Source organism: Pygocentrus nattereri, chromosome 3, assembly GCF_015220715.1.
Source record: "Pygocentrus nattereri isolate fPygNat1 chromosome 3, fPygNat1.pri, whole genome shotgun sequence".
Lineage (NCBI taxonomy): Eukaryota > Metazoa > Chordata > Actinopteri > Characiformes > Serrasalmidae > Pygocentrus > Pygocentrus nattereri.
The window spans coordinates 39570766-39593661 of record NC_051213.1 but is presented as its reverse complement, the minus strand read 5'-3'; the positions used below and the strand labels follow the sequence as shown (position 1 = coordinate 39593661).

General features: G+C 38.1%; 1 protein-coding gene across 1 annotated transcript in view; it reads right to left on the bottom strand.

Moving 5' to 3' along the window:
* Nucleotides 1-324: 324 nt before the first annotated feature.
* The window catches only part of obscnb (obscurin, cytoskeletal calmodulin and titin-interacting RhoGEF b), a 134180-nt gene continuing 111608 nt past the window's right edge, over nucleotides 325-22896 (bottom strand). Inside the window, 12 exon segments of the mRNA XM_037537029.1 lie at nucleotides 325-2165; nucleotides 2168-3107; nucleotides 3972-4014; nucleotides 4724-4814; nucleotides 5003-5132; nucleotides 5267-5369; nucleotides 5499-5666; nucleotides 8705-8818; nucleotides 10941-11118; nucleotides 13609-13767; nucleotides 21136-21300; nucleotides 21442-21558. Coding sequence (XP_037392926.1) covers nucleotides 2085-2165; nucleotides 2168-3107; nucleotides 3972-4014; nucleotides 4724-4814; nucleotides 5003-5132; nucleotides 5267-5369; nucleotides 5499-5666; nucleotides 8705-8818; nucleotides 10941-11118; nucleotides 13609-13767; nucleotides 21136-21300; nucleotides 21442-21558 — 2289 coding nt within the window. The 3' untranslated portion in view covers nucleotides 325-2084.

The window sequence follows — 22896 nt, the reverse complement described above, 5'->3', positions numbered from 1 at the left end:
AAAATAATCACCAAGAAGTGATAGCATCTACATGTTAGCATCTTGTGTACTCAGTGGGGTCTGTCATTTGTGTGCTGTATATATCTATGCCTTTGCCACCTGCTATATAATGGCATGTATAAGATAATAACATAAACACTACGGGTTTACCAACAGCAGTGTTTTTTTTTTTTTTAACATTTACAAATCAATACTGTATTCTGCTACTTTCTAATTAACAGTAACAAGCGTAGTACTATTACTACTACTAAAGTTGTTGGAGCTGGGAATTTAAATTTACTGACAAACACATATAAATGAATACAAATTGAATGATTAAGAAAATCTAATTTGGCAAGATACATGTTTTATTCAGATTCAGAAAACCTCATTTACAACTAGACACTCCAAAGCAGACTGTGCTTGTCATCAACAGTTAACTTGTTTCTTTCAAACAAATGTTCACACAGAAGTGTCTTGCTGTCTATTTCACACATACATCATTGACATCCATCTTTAGTTACATGCAAGATGCAGCTGTAGTTAGGTAATACATGTTACCTAAGAAACAAAGTTAAATAAATCTAGGTCAGATGCAGTGACTTTTATAATTGAATGTACTATTCATTGATATCACATACTGAAATAATTTATTCCAGTTAGGTGCAGTTGGGTTTTTTTTGTCTTCTGTAACTTTATCAAGATGTTTAAGGTATTTAGTGCCAAGAGTAAACAAAATGACAACTGTGCAGCACATTAACGTTAAAGTTACACAAGTATGGCATAGAAAAGCAGTTTCAAACTCATTTATTCTCATACACTACAAAACTTAGAATTTAAGTGTAGTTATTTTATGAAGATTTTGTTCAGTTTCACCAACCATGGCCTTGCATATAGATTACAAATATGTTACAGTCATACAACTGGAATTTGCACACAAAGTTCTGACCATGCATATGCACAACAAGGGGAACAGAATAAGTGAAATGCAACAAGAGTAAATGCACCTAAGCAAAAGGAAAATATAAGCATGAATCATTCCAACTACTATTTTTAGTCTGAAAAGTTTAAAAAAAAGTTGTAACTGTTATAATAATAGTTGAAGCCATAAAGGTGCCAAACATGGTTCTTTGTCTGATGACATAGAAGAACCACATTTTGTTCCCTAAAAATCTTTTGATAGATGGCTCTTCAGAGAACCAATTGTGTGAGATTTGTGAGTGAAGAACCTTTTGGACATTTAAAGTGTAAAGACCCTCCACAAAAGGTAAATTATTAGTAAAGGAGTATATAATCAAAATTAGAAGAGTACTTTAAACCTTTAAAAGGTTCTTCACACTCCCTAATCTCTTTCTTAAAATGGGGGAAGGTGGTTCTTCTATGGTATCACTCAAAGAACGTGGCATGTTTTATTTTCTGACCATTTTCATATCATTCAAATTATTTATTTTTTCCACAATGTATGGTTTGTAAATAATTTCTAAATAATACATATTCATTCTCCATAGACCTGTGCTCTTTACAAATACAGGTGGGTCCATAATTTCATGATAAATGGAAAAAAGTCAAAAATACCCCTTTTGAGGGTGCTTCTTTATTTGACTGCCATGGACAAACTTGTGTTTATCAGCCCCCACTATTTAGCAATATGTACAACGTGCTTGCACACAATTGACAAATATTCAGTGTTTTGGATAAAAGATTGTAGTAATATGCAATCCTTTTATAAACTTCATTCATAAGTCTTACTATGTAGTTTTGATAAATGAAGGCAAATGTTGGCACAGCAGTTTTTTTAATAGGTGCTTTTTTGCAAAGAGACTGTTACGTGACCATTTAAATGTGCTGACACATTGTGTGGAAGCCACTGCACAATTATCTTGCCCAATTTTTGCCCATATACTGGCTTTCAGAATATTTAGAAAATGTTGGAATGATCAGCCATTTGCATAAACCTTTTTTCAAAATTAAAATGATTCTTTACATTCATGCAAGGACACTATACAGAAATGTTCCCCATTAAGACAAATTCTCTACGTCTAGGTTTGTGATTTCTAATCAGTAATTTGTGATTTTAGCAATTCTATTATTTTTACTGGTTATTTTTACTGGTTATTCTTCGTGACTTTAAGAGTAAGTGATTGTCCAATTGCTGTATAGCCATATGTTTTCGCAGAGATTTTTTTAGGGTTCTAAAGGTCTGCTGATCCCCACCCCCCTCTCTCTGTACCTCCAAGCAGTACCTCGGATTTATTTCAAGCTTTCCATTATTTCTGGATGATTCTGCACTGAATGTAGACTGACTGTAAGACACCTTACTAAAATGGGTGGGTATAATCTTTTCTCCTGTTGACTCAACATTGGTGCCGAATACATTACAGAAATGCTCCTTAAAGCGACTGAGTAATCCTGTAAAGGATTTTGGCGTTGCCACAGGACGTCCCACATTTAGCAGGATAGGTTGTCCAACTTCATTAATCTCTCTCTGTAGAACAACAATTTCACATGGTTTTTCGAAATGCATCTGTGAGTCTGAGGAGCAACAAAATGTCTCACCCTCTTTAGGGACATAATCCTCCAGCTCTTCCAGGGTGAATACCTGACTTCCTTCACTTATAGCTGTATCAGTACCACTTTCTCTGTCTGTTTCCACCAAGGCACATGACTGTTCAAAATATATACCATCAGTAGAATCCAATCCTAACATGCTGTTGGACTCATTCAGTGTTACATTCCCTCCACTGTTAAAAGACAAACTTAGTGAGTCCACATTGGCTACTGACATTTGCAGCGCTTCCACTAATTTGTTGTTAGAGTTGTTAGCATTAGGGTTATCTGGTGGCTGTCTCTTGCTGGGTGAAGCACCTCTTCTCCTGGGTAACTTTGGAGACCTATTGACTTTATACTCAATAATCTCTTCCACTTCCACCCATTTGGGGTTCTTGGATGATGCCCCCTCAGGCTCTGTAACATAAAGGGTGGGTACAGGCTTTCTAGATGCTGTACGTCTCTGTCTAGGGAGCTCAGGAGTGGAAGCCTCTGAGCGGTACACTCCCATGGAGGATGGTCGAGGAGACAGGTGACGTTTCATTCGAGTGTTCTTCACAACGGTGGTGACGGTCTCCTCTCTGCATAAGGAAAGCAAGATGTAAGGCTAAACATACATCCTGATCAATCTCAAAAATGCATATAACAATTCATTTGAAACATAATTAACGATTAGTATTATCAGTACCTAAAAAGTACATACAATTTACTAAAATTTGTGTAAAATAATTAGCGGTGCATTAACGCATTAATGCGATAAATTAAATGCCACAATTTTTTAAATGCCATTAACACATTATTGTACTTTGGCCCTTTGCATCTTGCAAGCTCAATTTTTCATCCACTCTTGCTATTACTTCACCACTGCAGCCCTATTCAAATACAGCTTTTAAATGGCAATTTCTATTCATGGATTCTCTGGATAAAGAGTTATTTCTAGCTACTCCTATGCTGTGAATCTGTTTATCACTGAAGTATAATGTTAACACCAGAGGACATGTTCAGCAAACTACACTGGACAGTGCTCACAGGACAATTACAGATAAATTAACAACTGGCAAACTTGCAACAGCAAAAGGGCAAAGCAGCATAGAGTGAGAGGCTGAAATTATCTAGAAGTAGATTGTGGCTGCATGTTCCAACTCCTCAGTGATTGCAGTATTTCACGCTCACACCTCCTCATTACATCCTGTTTTGAGAGGAGCTGTAGCTTTCCATTTCGCTGTTGCTTTTGCAAGTAGTTGAAACATGAATCCATTTTTGTTCTGACTATACCATATCTGTAATGAAAATACTGAGTTTAGTGGCTGGTAATGACTTGTGGGACTAAAATATGAATCCTGACAGCCTGGCTAACCGAGTGAGTGTTGGTGTGATATTGTATCCTCCATGTTAATGGATAGGTCATCTCATTCAGAAAATTTCAGGTTACTGTACACACTTACATGATTATGGTTTTCTTCGGTATTTTGGTCTCCTGCTCTGTTACTAGGAGGAAAATAAAGAGGTGTTAATATATGAAAAATACACACATACACACACACACACACTATATTTCCAAAAGTATTCGCTCATCTGCCTTCACACGCATATGAACTTGACATCCCATTCTTAATCCATATGGTTCCCACCCTTTGTAGCTATAACAGCTTCAACTCTTCTGGGAAGGCTTTCCACAAGGTTTTGGAGTGTGTTTATGGGAATTTTGGACCATTCTTCCAGAAGTGCATTTGTGAAGGCCTGGCTCACAGACTCCGCTCCAATTCATCCTAAAGGTGCTCTGTCGGGTTGAGGTCAGAGCTCTGTGTAGGCCAGTCAACATCTTGCATGCCAAACTGACTCATTCATGTCTTTATGGACCTTGCTTTGTGCACTGGTGCACAGTCATGCTGGAACAGGAAGGGGCCATCCCCAAACTATTCCCACAAAGTTGGGAGAACGAAATTGTCCAAAAGTGATTGGAGTGATTGGAACAGCTGAATTCAATGATTTGGATGGGTGAGTGAATACTTTTGGAAATATAGTGTACATGAAACTAGCATAATGTGAAATCTAATAATCTGCTTTCAAGTAGGCTATCAGTATTCTCTCTGGCTACTTTCAAGAAACAAATTTTGAGAGAAAAAAACATGTACATGTTGACAACAGTGTGTGTTGATGGTGCTGTGGATATGTGACTCCAAGCAATATTGACTACCTTCAATAGTGATGGCTTGGTCTCCTGCCATTGCCAGTGTAGGAAAGACAAGATCTGCTGCACACTTACTGCTGCCAAGGCGGTTAGACAGCTACAAACATACCATGTAACAGTAGTACTTATTACTGATATTGATATTTAGAAGCATATTATATGCATCATTTCAATTACTCTTCCCTACAAGCAGTGGTAATTTAAATGCTTTACAGAATGACACACAATTGATACAAGGACCAAGAAAACTGAAGTAGTCTTATTGAACTTTGCTCAGTACAGTACCTCACATTCATAATGTCCCAAGTCTCTCTCTCCAGGGTTCTTAATAACCAAAACCAGTACTCCACTGAGAGGTTCACTGTATGTTTGATACTTTTCCTGATCTGTAAGCAATTTGCCATCCTTAAACCACCTGAGCAGGGGTAAGAATTAACAGTGTTTTGATCATGGCAAATAGAAAAAAAACATTACACTAAACAAGCAGTGCAATTTACTTTATGCAAACCAACACATTACTTGTAATGCATTACTTTTTTCAATGATTACCTTATTTTTGGGCTGGGAGCACTTTGTATTGTGCAAGTAAACTGAGCATCCTCTCCTACAATGAATGCAGCATTCCTCAACTTATTCACAAAGCGTGGTGGCACTACAAATGCAGAGAAAATACAGCGAAATACAATTACATTTAATTTGGGCTTGATTACAGTGACACTCAAATCTTAGGTTCAAGAAAACTGAAGCCTAGAACTTGATGTTTCCAGTAGAGTTGACCCACCTTGCACAGTTATCTTTCCCAGAGTGCTGGCATTTCCTGCAGAGCTGGAGGCAAAGCACATGTACTGGCCTGAGTCTTCCGCAGTCATGTTATCCAAAATGAGTGTGCAGGAGCCATCCGGGTCCTCAATGATGATGTGGTGAGGGTCTACCTCCACAGCCCGACCATCTATTCGGTCATATAAATGTGTAAGGTCTAAAGTGTATTTTGATTTATCTTTAACTGTCAAAATCATGCAATCATCTGGAGGATTTTAAAGTATTTAGAAATTTTAGACGAGACAATAAAGAAATTAGAACAAACAAGAAGAATTCTTAGAATTACTTGATGGATTAGACAAACTGTATACAGACAGTGTAATGCAATTTTGGCATAATACTAATTAAATAATAGAGGCCTTATTACCAGTGCTTGCCTGATGTAACTAAAACTGCTATATACATAATTTGTTGCATGTACATAACTTAAAAATGATCTAGAATGTTTTGACATGAACAGTAATTAAGAGATTATGTGAATAAAGACTTACAGCCTTACTAAGTTTTATTAATGTATTGTTATTCAACAGCTAGTACATTATATGACAAAAAGAATATGGACACCTCTCATAATTATTCAGGTGTTTTAGCCACTCTCCTTGCTAAAAGGTGTATAAAATCAAGCAAATGTGGTAATCGCAAAAGACAAACAGCTGAGCTCAATGACTTTACATGCGGATGTAGAAATTGCCTATCCTCTGTTGCATTACTCACTACAGAACTTCAAGCCACCTCTGGAAGCAACATCAGCACAAGAACTGTGCGCCAGGAGCTTCATGAAATGGGTTTCTACGGCTGAGCAGCTCCACACAAGTGGCGTAAAGTGTGCTGACACTGGTCTCTGGAGCAATGGAAACATTAACATTCAAGTCTGGTGGACAAAGGATAATGGCCTGGAATCATTTTTCAGGGTTTGGACTAGGCCCCTTAGCTCCAGTGAGGGGCAATGTTCATAGTGGAGCATACAAAGAAATTTCAGACAATTATATGCTTTCAACTTTGTGGCAGCAGGTTGGGGAAGGACAATTCCTTTTCTGAAATGGGATGTCCAAGTAGCACATATAGGTGTGATGGTCAGGTGTCCACATACTTTTGGCTATATAGAGTATTTACAATACTTTTTATTAAACTTGATTGAAAACACATTTAATTCAATGAAACCCTGGTACATTGCATTTAAGTGCAAGAAGTTGCACTGTAAGAAAACAAACAAGAATATTCATGAATTCATCTTTGTAGTTAACCAGAGATAGTACAAATTTAGTAAGGATTTAGCAAGCTACTTGTCATGGTGCTGAAAAAAACACCATGAAGTATTTCAGAAGTGCATAAGACCACAGAGTTCTAGGAAACAGCATTGTATCCAAGGAGTTGACTGCAATGTACCAATGTTTCAACATTTCATTTGCCAAAAATGTTTTCATGTGCTGAACACTATAAAAAAGATTTTCTAGACCCAATTAAAACTAACTTTGCCTAGTCCATGCTTTCTAATTTTGAGCAATTTCAGCTTTGAGACATTTAAAATTTTGCATTTCTAAAGAATAATAGGTAATTTACTAATGAACAGCTGGTGTACAAAGAAACTAAACAGCCTTTTAAGTGGAAATATTCAGTATAAGGTAAGATAAAGTTATAGTACAAAAACAACAGTATTGAAAGCAGACAAACAAAGATATTACTAAGCAAAGATTTATCTTATGTCAAAATACACTCACCGGCCACTTTAATTGTTCAATTGCTTGTTAACACAAATAGCAAATGGAGCCAATCAAATGGCCACAACTCAGTGCATTTAGGCATGTAGAGGTGGTCAAGACAACTTGCTGAAGTGCAAACTGAGCATCAGAAAGGGGAAGAAAGGTGATTTAAGTGACTTTGAATGTGGAATGGTTGTTGGTGCCAGACGGGCTGGTCTGAGTATTTCAGAAACTGTTGATCTACCTGGATTTTCACGCACAACCATCTCTAGGGTTTACAGAGAATGGTCCAAAAAAGAGAAAATATCCAGTGAGCGGCAGTTGCGTGGACGAAAATGCCTTGTTGATGTGAGAGGTCAGAGGAGAATGGGCAGACTGGTTAAAAGACTTGTTAAAAGTATGCCACCAAGAATTAAAGCAGTTCTCAAGGCAACCTTTTACTAGCAAGGTTGAAAGGGTGATGTTCTTCATAATACAAAATCATCTCACATACTGATGTGAGGTGATTTTGTAAATAAGGTTTACTAATCTTAGCAATACTCCTAATAATACAGTTATATTGAGAGGGAAAAACAGAAAGGGAGACACGGTGCAGATGACAGTGAAGAACCGGTTTATGTCAGTTTAAACCTTGAAGAACTGGTTTAAACCAGTTTAAACCTGATTATGATGTTGCAATGGCTCACTATAAGTCTATGGTGAAAAAATACAAGTTTACATAATATACAAAAAGTCATAGTCATTGTGCCAGTTACAAGACCTACACAACAGGTTTAAACTAAATTTCTATGATAAGTGGTTCTTGAGTTATTGATACTGGAGAAAGAATAATAAAATGAAGCCAAGGGATAGCAATACAGGACAATACTGGGCTTTTGTAGGGTCAAAATACAAATCTCTGAAATTCTGTCTGTCTGTCCATCTATCCATCCATCTACCCATCCATCTAAAATCCTTCATTTTGAGCTATATTTTAAATCATTTATTTTGTCTATATGTACCTGCTGAGAAAAAAAGAAAAAAGTGGTGAATCAGTCTTTTGTTCCAGGATTACAGATCTCTATCCAATAAGAAATTCGTAATTTCAAGGCCTAGCTCAAAGCACATTTTTTAATTATTTTTTAGATTTGTATGTCTGCTTTACTTTTATCTTTAATTCTTATAACAAACAAACTTCCACATAAAACTATGTTTACTATCATTGTTATTGAATTTGTGATGTTTGTACATATGCCCTTTTGCAAGATAGAATATTACTTCTTTATGTCTCTGAAGCACTTTTGTGATGTCATAAACCACTCTTATGATGTTGACAGTAGGCTGTTTTGGTGCTAGAGGTACTACAATGACCTACACTGTGATAAACATTATATAGTAATAGGTATTTCGTTCGACCTATAGCTTACATGAGCCATTTCTAATTGCTTTACAGCCTAACTATAGTTCATTAATTGTTTGTCATCCTTACCTTTGAACCATGTCACAACAGGTTTGGGTGATCCTGTGACTTTGCAGGCCAGTTTAACTGTCTGTCCCAGCTCTGCTGTGCAATCAGTCAACACTGCATCAAAATCTGGTGGACCTGTTTTAAACACAAACAGAAACGTTTGACTATGCTTTAAATCATTTGGTCTCACACATATTGCTGACTAAAAAATAGCAAAAAAGTTTGAGTATATATAATGTGTTAGACTGCCACTTTGTATAATCACTTCATTGTTCATAAATTCAATGACAAGTGAACAAAATAAAAGTAATCTGCTGCTCACGTTTTCTGTGTTAAATGGATGTAGCTTTCAACTAGCAAGAACACAAAAAGCACATTATGGTTTGGAAGATGCATGCATGAATATCAGTTGAGAATGGAGTTGAAAATGAAACAAGGAAATAACCAGAGAACAGTTTGACGAAATGTTGGCTGTTCACATTATTTTTTAAATGTGACCTGTATGTGACATCAGTCTGAACAGATCAGCTCCTAAACCGACCCGGCGGCGCAAAAGAACACCACTTCACATGGCTCGTCCTGAGGTAAACAATCATGAAAACTAGTGAACACTAGTCGCTCCGGTTTTCATCTTCGCCAGCATCACAGGAGTGATTATGAAGTTCCAGAGGTTGACAGCTGATGACACATTTCACAATGTTTGAAAATATGTACATTCAGAACAAAGACATCCAGAAAACAAGCAAAAAAGTATTTGTTGTAGCTTTTGGGCTTGGGTTTATCAACTAGCTGAGCATCTTCAAGGTTTTGTGTTTTTGTGTAATATGATATAGGATTCTATGCACCTGTTTGGCCACAGTTTATCAGTTTATCTTTTACTCACTTTTCTTCCAAAAGTAATATTTATGTTGAAAAAACTTTTACCAAGGTAAAAGACAGCAAAGTGTTTTCAGGTAGCCATTTCCTCAGTTTATAATGTAATAAAGCAATGGCAGTTAACAAGAATGGTGACAGTCAAGCTGAGGTCTGGCAAAGACAAAGAAAACTTTTCTGAGAGAACTGTTATCAGATTGCAAAGGTAAATTTCATTGTTTGAGATGTTCAAAAAGATTAAGCACACTCTGGAGTGGTGATGCACTGCTCTACTGTGCACAAATATGACCTTGGAGGAAGAGCCTTCAAAAGAAACCTTTTCATCCTCACCACATTATTTTGCATCAGGAAGTGTATAAAACAACATCTAAACAAACCCAAAGTATTTTGGAAACAAGTCCTATGGACTGATGAAGTTAATTTTTGGCTCCAGTGAACAAAGTGCAGGAATTTATGAAAAGAACACCTGTTCAAATGTTAAGCACAGCAATGGATCCATGATGCTTTGGGCTTGTGTTGCAGCCAGGGAACAGGGAACATTTCACTGGTAGAGGAGAGAGTGGATTCAATTGGCTTCCAGAGGTAGAGGCATTTTTGCAAGAAAGAATTGACAAAAATCTCCCCAAACAAGAATTAAAAGACTTTAAAAGACTGACCATTTTCCTCATGATAGCAAAGCAAAAGAACAAAGGAGATACTCTCTATTTTACTGACTTTAACAGCTTCTGCAGGTAAAACAACTGCAACATTCACCACAAAGCTGAAGCTGATTTGTTATTCTCCAACTTCATATTTAAATTTTCCATTCCACCTAAATGGTGTAGCAGTGAGGTGCCGGAACGTGCTAGACCATTCATTTCAATAGTTCAATAATACTTTTAAGTTATTTTCATGTGTAGTGCATTATTACTTTTATTATATTATATACTTTATGTATACCAGTATGTCTGGCATTAAAAAGGTTGGTTCCTCAAACGTTCTTCGGTAAAGAAAATACAAATTTCCATAATATCCAAAAAAAATTCAAATGCTGATTTGTTGGACTACAGGATCACTTCCCCTTAGTCCATTTTATATAGGCTTCGGCCCAGAGAATGTGGTGGCGTTTCTGACTGAGGGCATTTGGGGCGTTTTGCCTATGTTTCATCTCACATATATTCTCTGCTGAATAAGTAAGTCAGGGCTGACCATTTAAGTGTCCCTATCCTTTGTCTTCCCCTATTTAGGAGATACTGTTGTTTAAACAGCAACTATACATGGATAAGTACATGTATATATGGGCATACACACACACACACACACACACGTGTACGTAGTACATATATGTATACATGCACTTGTTTGCATCCAATTTTATGGAAAACTGAGAGATGTGGATACTCACTCCATGTTGGCATGCTGTAGCGTTGTTGGAGGTTGCGAAGGTCACGCAGCCAGGAGTTCTTGATCATGACTGTGCGTGCCTGCATTGTGTACTTCCTGACAGAATCTTCACGCTCATGCCATATCTCAAATGCTCTTTCATCACCTTCCACAGTCTCATTTACATCAATGTTGGTGAGCTGCAAAATAGGTGAAAATATGTGACGTCACCGGTCAACAAATTTAGTGTTTTCATTTCAATTATTTCATGTGAAATTGTTCATGTCTTTAAATTAATATGCAAACACACAGTATACAGTGCCCTATGTAAATATTGGTACCCCTAGCAATCATGAGCAAAAGGAGCTGTGAAAATATTCTTAATTACTTACTTTTCATCTTTTACTCATAATAAAAATGCAACCTTTAGAGGCATAACCCTAAGGACAGTGAGTATGATGGTCCAAGTGGACAAAGAATCTCCTATCGCTTAGGTATTTGGGTCAGAACATCTCTCAAACCATAATTAAACATAACCACACATATAACCACACCTTGTCCGGGGGGTTAAACAAAGTATTAAATAAAGGGGTGCCAACAAACCACATGGTTTTTGGGTTGTTGCCAGAATGAGGCCTAGACCAACAAACAGTTTGCCAAACATTACAGGAACTTTTATTAAATCAAAACTGACTGATCCAAAGCATGCCTCAAAATCGATACAAAAATGGTTCACTGACCACAGGTTTTGCCATCCCAGTCCCGTGACCTAAACCCCATAGAAAACCTGGGGATGAGCTGAAAACAAATGTCCACTGCGGACCTCAAAATCTAAGGGATCTGGGGAGATCTTAAGAAATGGTCTCAGATCCTCAGCCATTTGTGTTTTTTCAATCGGTCTACTTGTAAATTAAAGTTTTCATTGCAGGAAGGACGTAAAGGATAAACAATATGCTTATGTTTGTTGAGGGACATACATACCTCAAAAAAATTAAGGGAACACTCAAATAACATCCTAGATCTGAATGAATGAAATATTCTCATTGAATACTTTGTTCTATACAAGCTTCAATGTGCTGACAACACAATCACACAAAAATCAATGGAAATCAAATAAACCAATAGAGCCCTGGATTTGGAGTCACACACAAAATTAAAGTGGAAACACACACTACAGGCTGATCCAACTTTGATGTAATGTCCTTAAAACAAGTCAAAATGAGGCTCAGTATTGTGTGTGGCCTCCATGTGCCTGTATGACCTCCGTACAACACCTGGGCATGCCCCTGATGAGGCGGTGGATGGTCTCCTGAGGGATCTCCTCCCAGACCTGGACTAAAGCATCCACCAACTCCTGGACAGTCTGTGGTGCAACGTGGCGTTGATGGATGGAGCGAGACATGAGGTCCCAGATGTGCTTGATCGGATTCAGGTCTGGGGAACGGGCGGGCCAGTCCATAGCTTCAATGCCTTCATCTTGCAGGAACTGCTGACACACTCCAACCACATGCGGTCTAGCATTGTCCTGCATTAGGAGGAACTCAGGGCCAACCGCACCAGCACATGGTCTCACAAGGGGTCTGAGGATCTCATCTCATACCTAATGGCAGTCAGACTACCTCTGGCGAGCACATGGAGGGCTGTGCGGCCCTCCAAAGAAATGCCACCCCACACCATTACTGACCCACTGCCAAACCGGTCATGCTGAAGGATGTTGCAGACAGCAGATCGCTCTCCACGGCATCTCCAGACTCTGTCACGTCTGTCACATGTGCTCAGTGTGAACCTGCTTTCGTTTGTGAAGAGCACAGGGTGCCAGTGGTGAATTTGCCAATCCTGGTGTTCTCTGGCAAATGCCAAGCGTCCTGCACGGTGTTGGGCTGTGAGCACAACCCCCATCTGTGGATGTCGGGCCCTCATACCATCCTCATGGAGTCAGTTTCTAACCGTTTGTGCAGACACGTGCACATTTGTGGCCTGCTGGAGGTCATTTTGCAGGGTTCTGGCAGTGCTCCTCCTGTTCCTCCTTGCACAGAGGCGGAGGTAGCGGTCCTGCTGCTGGGTTGTTGCCCTCCTACGGCCTCCTCCACATCTCCTGGTAGCGCCTCCAGCCTCTGGACACTATGCTGACAGACACAGCAAACCTTCTTGCCACAGCTTGCACTGATGTGCCATCCTGGATGAGCTGCAATACCGGAGTCACTTGTGTGGGTTGTAGAGTCCGTCTCATGCTATCACGAGTGTGAAAGCACCACCAACATTCAAAAGTGACCAAAACATCAGCCAGAAAGCATAGGTACTGAGAAGTGGTCTGCGGTCCCCACCTGCAGAACCACTACTTTATTGAGTGTGTCTTGCTAATTGCCAATAATTTCCACCTGTTGTCTATTCCATTTGCACAACAGCATGTGAAATTGATTGTCAGTGTTGCTTCCTAAGTGGACAGTTTGATTTACTTGGAGTTATATTGTGTTGTTTAAGTGTTCCCTTTATTTTTTTGAGCAGTGTGTAGTGTAATGTAATTATTACATTATTATTAATGTAAATATTACATTATTATTAATTATTATACACACACACACACACACACACACACACACACACACACACACACACACACACACACAGACAGAGAGACAGAGACATTAATTTAGACGATAACTTAATTAGGCAAGATTCTGATTTTATACCTTCATCATGTTTTTGAACGTGTATGCTTGGAAGTCTGTGTTTGTGTCTCGTTTCTGCTTGCAGATGATGACATAGTTTTTGAAGAGGAAGACATGACGGTGATGACCTCTTGAAGATGTTCTGATTCCTGGAGCTCCTTCCCAAACTATGAAGGGACCCTGCCACAAAGACCAATTTAACAGGTTAACAAATACATACAATACATTCAGTGCAATTTACTAACTAGCCACAACCCCAATTCCTATAAAGTTGGGATGCTGTGTAAAACAAAAACAGAATATGATGATTTGCAAATCCTTTTCAACCTATATTCAATTGAATACACTACAAAGACAAGATATTTATTGTTCAAACTGTTTTTTTTTTACAAATATTCAGGTCATTCTGAATTTGATGCTTGCAACACGTTCCAAAGAAGTTGGGACGGGGGGGGGGGGCGGGGTGTTTACCACTATGTTACATCACCTTTCCTTTTAACAACACTCAATAAGCGTTTGGGAACTGAGGACATTAACTGTTGAAGCTTTGTAGGTGGAGTTCTTTCCCATTCTTGCTTGATGTACAACTTCAGTTGCTCAAAGGTCCGGGGTCTCCGTTGTCGTATTTTACGCTTCATAATGTGCCACACATTTTCAATGGGAGACTGGCCTGCCTGCAGTCCAGACCTGTCTAGTACCCGCACTCTTTTACTACGAAGCCACGCTGTTGTAACACGTGCAAAATGTGGCTTGGCATTGTCTTACTGAAAAAAAGCAGGGACGTCCCTGAAAAAGACGTTGCTTAGATGGCAGCATATGTTGCTCCAAAACCTGTATTTACCTTTCAGCATTAATGGTGCCTTCACAGATGTGCAAGTTACCCATGCCATGGGCACTAACACATTCCCATACCATCAGAGATGCTGGCTTTTGAACTTTGCGCTGATAAAAATCCGGACAGTCCTTTTCCTCTTTGGCCCAGAGGACACGATGTCCCTGATTTCCAAAAACAATTTGAAATGTGGACTCGTCAGACCACAGGACACTTTTCCACTTTGCATCAGTCCATCTCAGATGAGCTTGGGCCCAGAGAAGCCGGTGGCGTTTCTGGGTGTTGTTGATATATGGCTTTCGCTTTGCATGGTAGAGTTTAACTTGCACTTGTAGATGGAGCGACGAACTGTGTTCATGGACAATAGTTTTCTGAAGTGTTCCTGAGCCCATGTGGTAATATCCATTACAGAACAGTTTTTAATGCAGTGATGCCTGAGGGATTGAAGGTCACAGGCATTCAATGTTGGTTTTCTGCCTTACCGCTTACTTGCAGAGACTTCTCCAGATTCTCTGAATCTTTTGATGATATTATGGACAGTAGATGATGGAATCCCTAAATGTCTTGCAATCGCACACTGAGAAATGTTCTTAAACTGTTGGACTATTTGCTCATGCGGTTGTTCACAAAATGGTGAACCTCGCCCCATCCTTGCTTGTGAATGACTAGGCCTTTCAGAGATGCTCCCTTTATACCCAAGCATGACACTCATCTGTTTCCAATTAACCTGTTCACCTGTGGAATGTTCCAAACAGGTGTTTTTTGAGCATTCCTCAACTTCCCCAGTATTTTGTTGTCCCTGTCACAACGTCTTTGGAACATGTTGCAGACATGAAGTTCAAAATAAGTGAATATTTGCAAAAAACAATAAAGTTTATCCATTTGAACATTAAATATCTTGTCTTTGTAGTGTATTCAATTGAATATAGGTTGAAAAGGATTTGCAAACCATCATATCCTGTTTTTATTTACGTTTTACACAACATCCCAATTTCATTGGAATTGGGAATTTCATCTCAAACATTTTCCTAACTATCCCTTTAGTTTTTTTAAATGATAGGACACAGACAAGTACCAGAAGGATACACACTCTTTAAAGGGATACATAAAAAGGAGGAAGCAGGGGTTAGTCAAGGGTCATTACACAATGCTAAATTCAGTTAATTTCTCCATGTTGTTTACAGACATTTGAGAAGATTAGATTGAAAAACTTATCTGGCCAGTAAGGCTTTATTTACTCAGGAAAAAAATAAAATAAATACTAATACAACAAGTTTCATATGTCAATCTGTTCGTTTAAACTTTTCCAACTGTCCCCTCATGACTCCTCATGAGCAAGATCAACAACTTATTTGAGAGCAAGACAGTTACTCTTTACTGAATTCGTTTTTTTACATTTATTATTATTATTATTATTATATGGTGTTTTTGCAAGCACAATTACATGAACTGCCAAGAAAATAGTTTTAAATAATGTGCTCAAGTGGCCAAGGCTTTTGCACAGTATTGTATTTATTAAAAGTATTAAAAAAACAGACCTGCCTAGTGCATCACTATAGAAATATTTCACATTTTGGCCACTAATAAATGTAGGTTGTCAGTGCAGTATCTGAAAAATACCCCATGACATAACCTAGTTCGATGACTATTGGTAGCATGAGTTTTTATACATGTCCATCCCCGACAAAAGTCTAAATTAAAAGGGAAAAAAAAATTGGAAGGAGGAGCATGATCTTGAATGGTCTTGCTCCTCCTCGTGGTCTTGAATGACATATGAAGATAAATGAGAATATTTTTTGTGTCCTACTCTGGTCACCTATATTTTGCTTTGAAATTGTCCTGAATGTGTTAAATGCCTATTGGATTCTCTTAGCTGAGGTTAGCAGCCAAACTGAGATACCCTACCCAAACTGAGATGGCCTAACCTCATGGTCATGGAGGCAGCAAATTCCAGGTGCTGTGGTAGAGACGGACTTCATTCAAAAACAGCTGCTTACTAGAAACATACTTTTCCTCAAACAGTGTTGGGTTTTTTACTAATTGTTCCCTAATAGAGAAAGCAACTGCTAATTTTCTTGCCTTAGTGGTGCTGATGATAGCACCAAAAGGTTTGATCTCTTGCACACATTAGCTGAGATCTTACACATCTCCTCTAGTGCCTTTGGTTTAGAAGTTAGAAAAAGTTCAGTGCCTACCAATTTCTTGTGAAATTGGGCAAGTTTTCAGATTTACAAATATGCTATGGCTTATTGTAAAGTTTTTATCCTGAAAAGTTCTGATCAATTGCAAAACCAATAGGGAAAACAAAGTTGCTAGTTGCCACCCTGAGGCAGACTGTGCTGCATAGTATTTAAGAACATTAAAAACAGAAGCTCGCCAGTTATGAAGAAGGATAAATAATGACCTTTTCCTGAATTTTTTATTCAAGTTGAATGTAACATGGCGTGCGGGGAACTACAAGTTGTATAAGATTAAATAATTCTCTGGGTGGGAATTGCACCCAGAGAATTTTAAGTGAAGGAGGGTTCGTGGGTACCACAAAGGAACAGTAAAACTAAGATTTCCCAAACTAAAGTTTTATTTAATCAAAATCAAATTCAAATCAAACTTGATAGAGACAGAGAGAGACACACACACACACACACACACACACACACACACACACACGACAACTACAAAAATAAGCATTTAATACTAACAGCAACAACAAATACTAGATTGATCAAACTAGGAATGGAAATTTATTAATACTACAATTATTAAAATAATTAATATTAAAATATTTTAGCTGCTAGCTGATTCAATAAAATACAATACAAACAAACCCTGTAGGGCAGAGACTCACCAGGGGAGACAGACTACCTACAGTAATACCAAAAATCTCAACACAAGTCACCCGTGCAAAAAGAAGCAAACCAAAAATACACAAATTCCCAAAAGTAAAGTGAACACAAAATAAGCCTCTCCCCCTGGAACACTCAGCACCTACATCACAATTAACCCAACTCAACACACAAAAAGAAAAAGAATGGGAGACAATGGCTGCAATGCTGCTCAGCTAGTGGGTTACTGGGCTTAATCTTAGACACTGCCCAAAAATGGCTTGAACTACACACAAAGTTGTTAAATTAAATGCACCAAGTGCACAAAACAAAAGCACTAGTATTTCTCAGCAGCCAAATCCCCCAGAAAAAGAGGACAGCACAAGGCAATGGCAACCCACAGCAAATTAACACAATAGCTGCAGCTAGGCTGTGATAGCCTAACATACAGCTGCTCTGACGTTCATTTAATTCTTAAAAGGTAACTAATGGGCGCCCTAATGCTGAACACACAACCAACGCGATAAAGCTACCAACGTTACAGATAGACCTGCACGTTTACCCGAATGCTGGAGCGCGCTAGGTCAGGCAAAAACGTTTGAACGGAGGCCAGTGTCAATAAACAGTCAGAGCAGAGCAGTGACCCGGAAGGGGAGGGGGAACCAAAGACAGAGACCATGGAGCATTACCCAAAACCCTTTTATAGGGGCGCCGCGTCGCACAAATAAAATCCCCAGCACATTAGGAAGCGGCAATATTAAACTACTACTACTACCACCAATAACAACAACAACAACAACAACAATAATAATAATAATAATAATAATAATATGCCACATTTATATTGCATTTATATTTGTATTTTATAAGTTTAATTTCAGGGGCCTCCTAGAATTTAAATTTTGAGACAAGAAATTCCTGGATACCAATGGACATGTTTTTCTCACTTTGCTTGTTTTACTGGGTAAATAGCACATTCAAAAAGCCAGAATGATGCATGTACTGAACTAATGTGAAAAAATGATGTAATCCTTGTTACAAAAGTCACAAAAGATACTTTATATTTTTCAAATAATTTTGTAAATTAATACATTATTTTCTATTACTTTCTTTAATATTCTTTTATTATATTACTTTTTATATCACTCTCTCTATATATTTTGTCTTCCTTTGAGATTGCATCCTTGTATCAATGTTTCTTCTTGTCTATCTCTCTTTTTTTTTTAAACCCAATTTTTCTCCCCAATTTAGCCGTTTCTAATTCCACCCGCTAGTTAGGAGTCCCCCAATCACACGATGCTATCAACGCTAAGTGGGTGAAGCCTAGTACAGGCATTCCCCCAGACCTGCGAAACCAGCCACCGCTTCTTTTCGAACTGCTGCTCACGCAACGTCACGGGACAGCCGAAGGCGCTCGGAGGAAAGCGCCAACAGCCAGATCTGTTACGTCAGCTAACAGACGCCTGCACTGACTAGCATCGCGTTCAATGATTGGGGGAGAGAGCGAGGCCAATTGTGCTCTCTGGGACTCCCGGCTACGGATGGCTGTAGCATCACCAGGGATCTCCTGATGATGGGGCCAACGCGTAGTTCTGTCTCTTTAATCCGGAAAAAATGGACTGTGGCTGTATTTTGACGAGTTACTCAAAACATCCACCAGAGGGTGACGCTCTCCTTTAGAAGTACTCTCTCACAATGGACCCAACGGACTGATGGTAGGGGGTTTCTCTTTACTTGTTTTGGAAACTTGTTTTATGCTCCTATAGGAGATTTTATATTATATTAATGTTTGTTGAACTGGCTTCGGTGGGGGAAAAAAGCATTAAAAAAAATCTTACTCTACTATTTTCTGCATAAATATTTCTTTACCCATTACTCTGAAAAGGGAGAAAATGGAATTTTCTAAAATATGCAAAAGAATATGATACAGTTTGAAACTAAACATAGCTCACCTTTCACAAAAAAAAAAACAACCCATAAATACCAACTGACCAATAATTGCTTGTCAACTGTAACTCATTTGGGCACCTCTGACACGCTTTTAGTATTATCAGCATATTTAAAGTAGGAATTTATGAGGAAGTTAAATTTGACTAATATGCTAAACAGAAATTTGCTCTACCACTGTTGAAGATCCCAAGATTTCTAGATGGAAATGACATGGAACAGACACATCAGCTTTTAACTGCAGCATTGGGAATGTCCACCTATTCCTGAATATCAAAATCTGAGATGCATATGACGCGTATGCTTACGTTCCCTACAACACACAAACAGTATGTTGCTTTTTTTTTTTTTTACATGGATCTTTATTTGATGAGGCTTCTTACTTTCTGACTGTGAGAACTATGAGGATGCTGAGAGATCAGGATATCACATGTGTAAACTTACATTCAAGCATTCAAGAGACCATTTTGCTTTCTATAATTTTGAATGCATTGATTAAAAAAATGACTAAGACCTTAATGATGATTTGATAGCTTGCCCCACCCTTTCCCCATAACATAAGCTGAGTATGACAGAAATAAAATTTAGTCTATTGCAGTTTAATTTTCATAATAGAAGATGACCTAAGAAAAGATAATGCATGAATGATTCATTTGCATACTTAGATTTTAATGGAGTAGTCTCAGTCAAGTCTAAAATACAAATAACTGACAAGAGTCAGTCCTAATCTGGGTTATGATAAAATTGAACGAAGAATATGTTCAAAGACATTATATACAAAGAAAGTAGTAAATTATTATAACAGATTTTTGTTAGATAATTTGGCAGATTACTGGTTTTGACTAATCTCAGCAGAAAATTTTATTTGCAGTCTTGTCCACTATAGCAAATACAAAAGCGTACAAGATCAAGACAAGATCAATACCATGAAAATTTATTTTCAAGACTGGCCTTGTCTGGCCTTGGCACTGTCAGCAGCTTCTTGAACCTCTGTCATCTGTGGCAGAAGTCACCTAGACATCATGTGCAATAGAAGTTCCATAAAGCAAGCTTTTGCTTGGATTCAACCTATTCTTACTTTACATGTTGAACCAGAAGAGGAAAGAAGGGTCAACCTGACAACCACCATATGGCTTCTCAAACTTCTCAAACACACCTCGGTTCATGCAAACACTATCCTATTTGCCTACCAAGGCATAACACACTTAATTATTAATTTTTTAAACAATAAGGTCACTTTGGCATGAACTTACTGGCTTGTGGATAACCAAAATGTGATATTGAACCTGCCCAGCCACATAGAGCACTAGACTCAAAAAAAAATTGTGCATGGGCACACAAATCTCTTAATATTGTATTATCTCTTAATATCTGTATTAATCTCGTAATACAGCAATAATAATTACAGTAATATAAAACAGGTCTGTTTGATCAAATTCATCAAAGTTTGTGGAAGATATTTAAAACATATACTGAATTTACATACAAATTTTTGGAACAAGGTGAAAATTGTGTACTTGTGCTTTAGAAAAAAATGGACTGCCCTGCTGCAACCACTTTGCTATGTTACTGTGAGGAAAAATTTCAACAGAAGTTCTTAAAAGACAACTATCACACTCTGAACTTAACCTAATATGATCTCTTATCATAGATGCTTTGAGCTGAAGAACTCCCCGAATTTTTTTGTTTTGTTTTAATTTTGTCTGTTGTTAATTATAATCTAAATATCAAAACGGTATTCTTAATGAAGGTACAACTAGAATAATGCAGGTTGTCCTCTGACTTACAACGCACACTATCAATCAATCCTCACAGTAATTCTTCCAGACCTCCACAGATGCAAGGTTAAACAATGCTTTAAGTATTTTAAATATACTGGAACTAAACAAAGCCTTAAAGTCTTAAAAACTTTAAGCTCATAAAATATTCTGTTGTTTGAGTCCATACCTGTCTGATGGGCTCTCCTAAAGCTTCCAGGTTGGCAGGGTAGTTCTCAATGAGGGAGACATAGTGTATGTTTTCAGAGCGTGTAGGAAGTGAAGAAATCAGTGTGTAGGCCTCTTCTAGAAGACAGCAGTTCTGTCCATTCCTTGCCTTATTTCTGATTAGTTCCTGTAGGACACATTAAAGAAATCTTCTAAGTCAATCTAATGCTCTTAGCACTATTTTCATAATTAATCATATAACTCTTATAATGGTAAATATGGACATGCTGATAAAAAAATGTAATACAATTGCAATACGAACAGTTACCTTTATGAAGTCCTTATATTTCTGGATCCTCTCCAGTGGTCTATGGAGATAACTATTGATACTCAGTACTGGACCTTCCGAAGAGTCCACATTTGCCAAGTCAGAATCTGTGTATTCCTAGTTTAGAGTACATTTTTACTAGATTAGTTGACATTGCTTTTTCAAATTTTCTGAACAGTGATCACAACAGGAACAGTAATGACTGAGAACAGGACAGAACAGAACAGAACAGTAATTATTTTTATTTTTTAATGACTGTAATTTTTCCACAGATTTTTATTTAAAGAGGCACGGAAGTAGGAGGAAGCCATGAGACAAATTCCCATAGACATGATATTACAGCTGCAACAGCTGACTAATGACCACCAACTCAAAGAAATACAGTAAGAGATAAATATGTACCCTTCAAATAAATTAACATTGGGTAAAAATGAACCAAAAAAAAAAACACTAAAATTGCTATTGAAAAACTGGCTTTGTTTCTTTATCAGTTTAATATTGACCATAAATGTGAGAAAAACTGTCATTTTAGTCAGGCAAAATTATTCAAAGAAATATCAAAACATGAAAGGTGCCACAATTACTAGCAATCATATATTTAATCCTTTGTGCACTGTCCAGACAATCTCAGTGAATCTTCTACTATAATGTTCAGTGAAATAGGAGAACAGATACACAATGGCAGCAGAATGGACCATACTAAAAAGATCAGGGACTTGCAACAGGGTCCTGTCATAGAATGCCACTTTTCTAGTTAGTTAGTGAAATTTCTCTTCTGCTTAGGCTTCCCTGGCCAACTCTTAGTGCTAGTACTGTGAAGTGGAAATATCTAAGCTTAGCCACAAAGTGGTAGGCTACACAAGGTCATGGAACTGGACCACCGAGTGCTAAAGCATGTAGTGCATAGAAATCCTTGGTTGCTACAATGCACTTGGATAGCAACAGCTCTGAAAATATCAGCACAAGTGTTCATTAGAAGCTTGATATATTGGGTTTCCATGGCTGCGTAGGCGCACACAAGTCAAGATCACCTTGAGCAATGACAAGTGTCGGCTGGAGTGGTGTAAAGCACACTGTCATTCGACTACAGAAATCACATTCTCTAGATTGATTAATAGGTTCACTATATGGCACTGTGCATAGCACATGTGCATGGCGGGTAAATCTGGGTTTGACTGATGCCCAAGTCGATAGCGCCATCGTAAAGATCAGTGGTGGAGGAATAATGGCCTATTCGTGTTTTTAATTTCTTGGATTGGGTCCCTAGCTTTGAGAGAGGGGAAGCGCTACAGCACACAGAAACAGTAGAGAATTGCGCACTTCCAACTTTGTGGCAATGGTTTGGGCAAGACCCTTTGAGATTTTAGCACAATGCCCAAATGCAAAAAATTAGGTCCATTATATATGGCCTGCACAGGTTGCTGACTTTCCCATCGAACACATTATTACTTTACG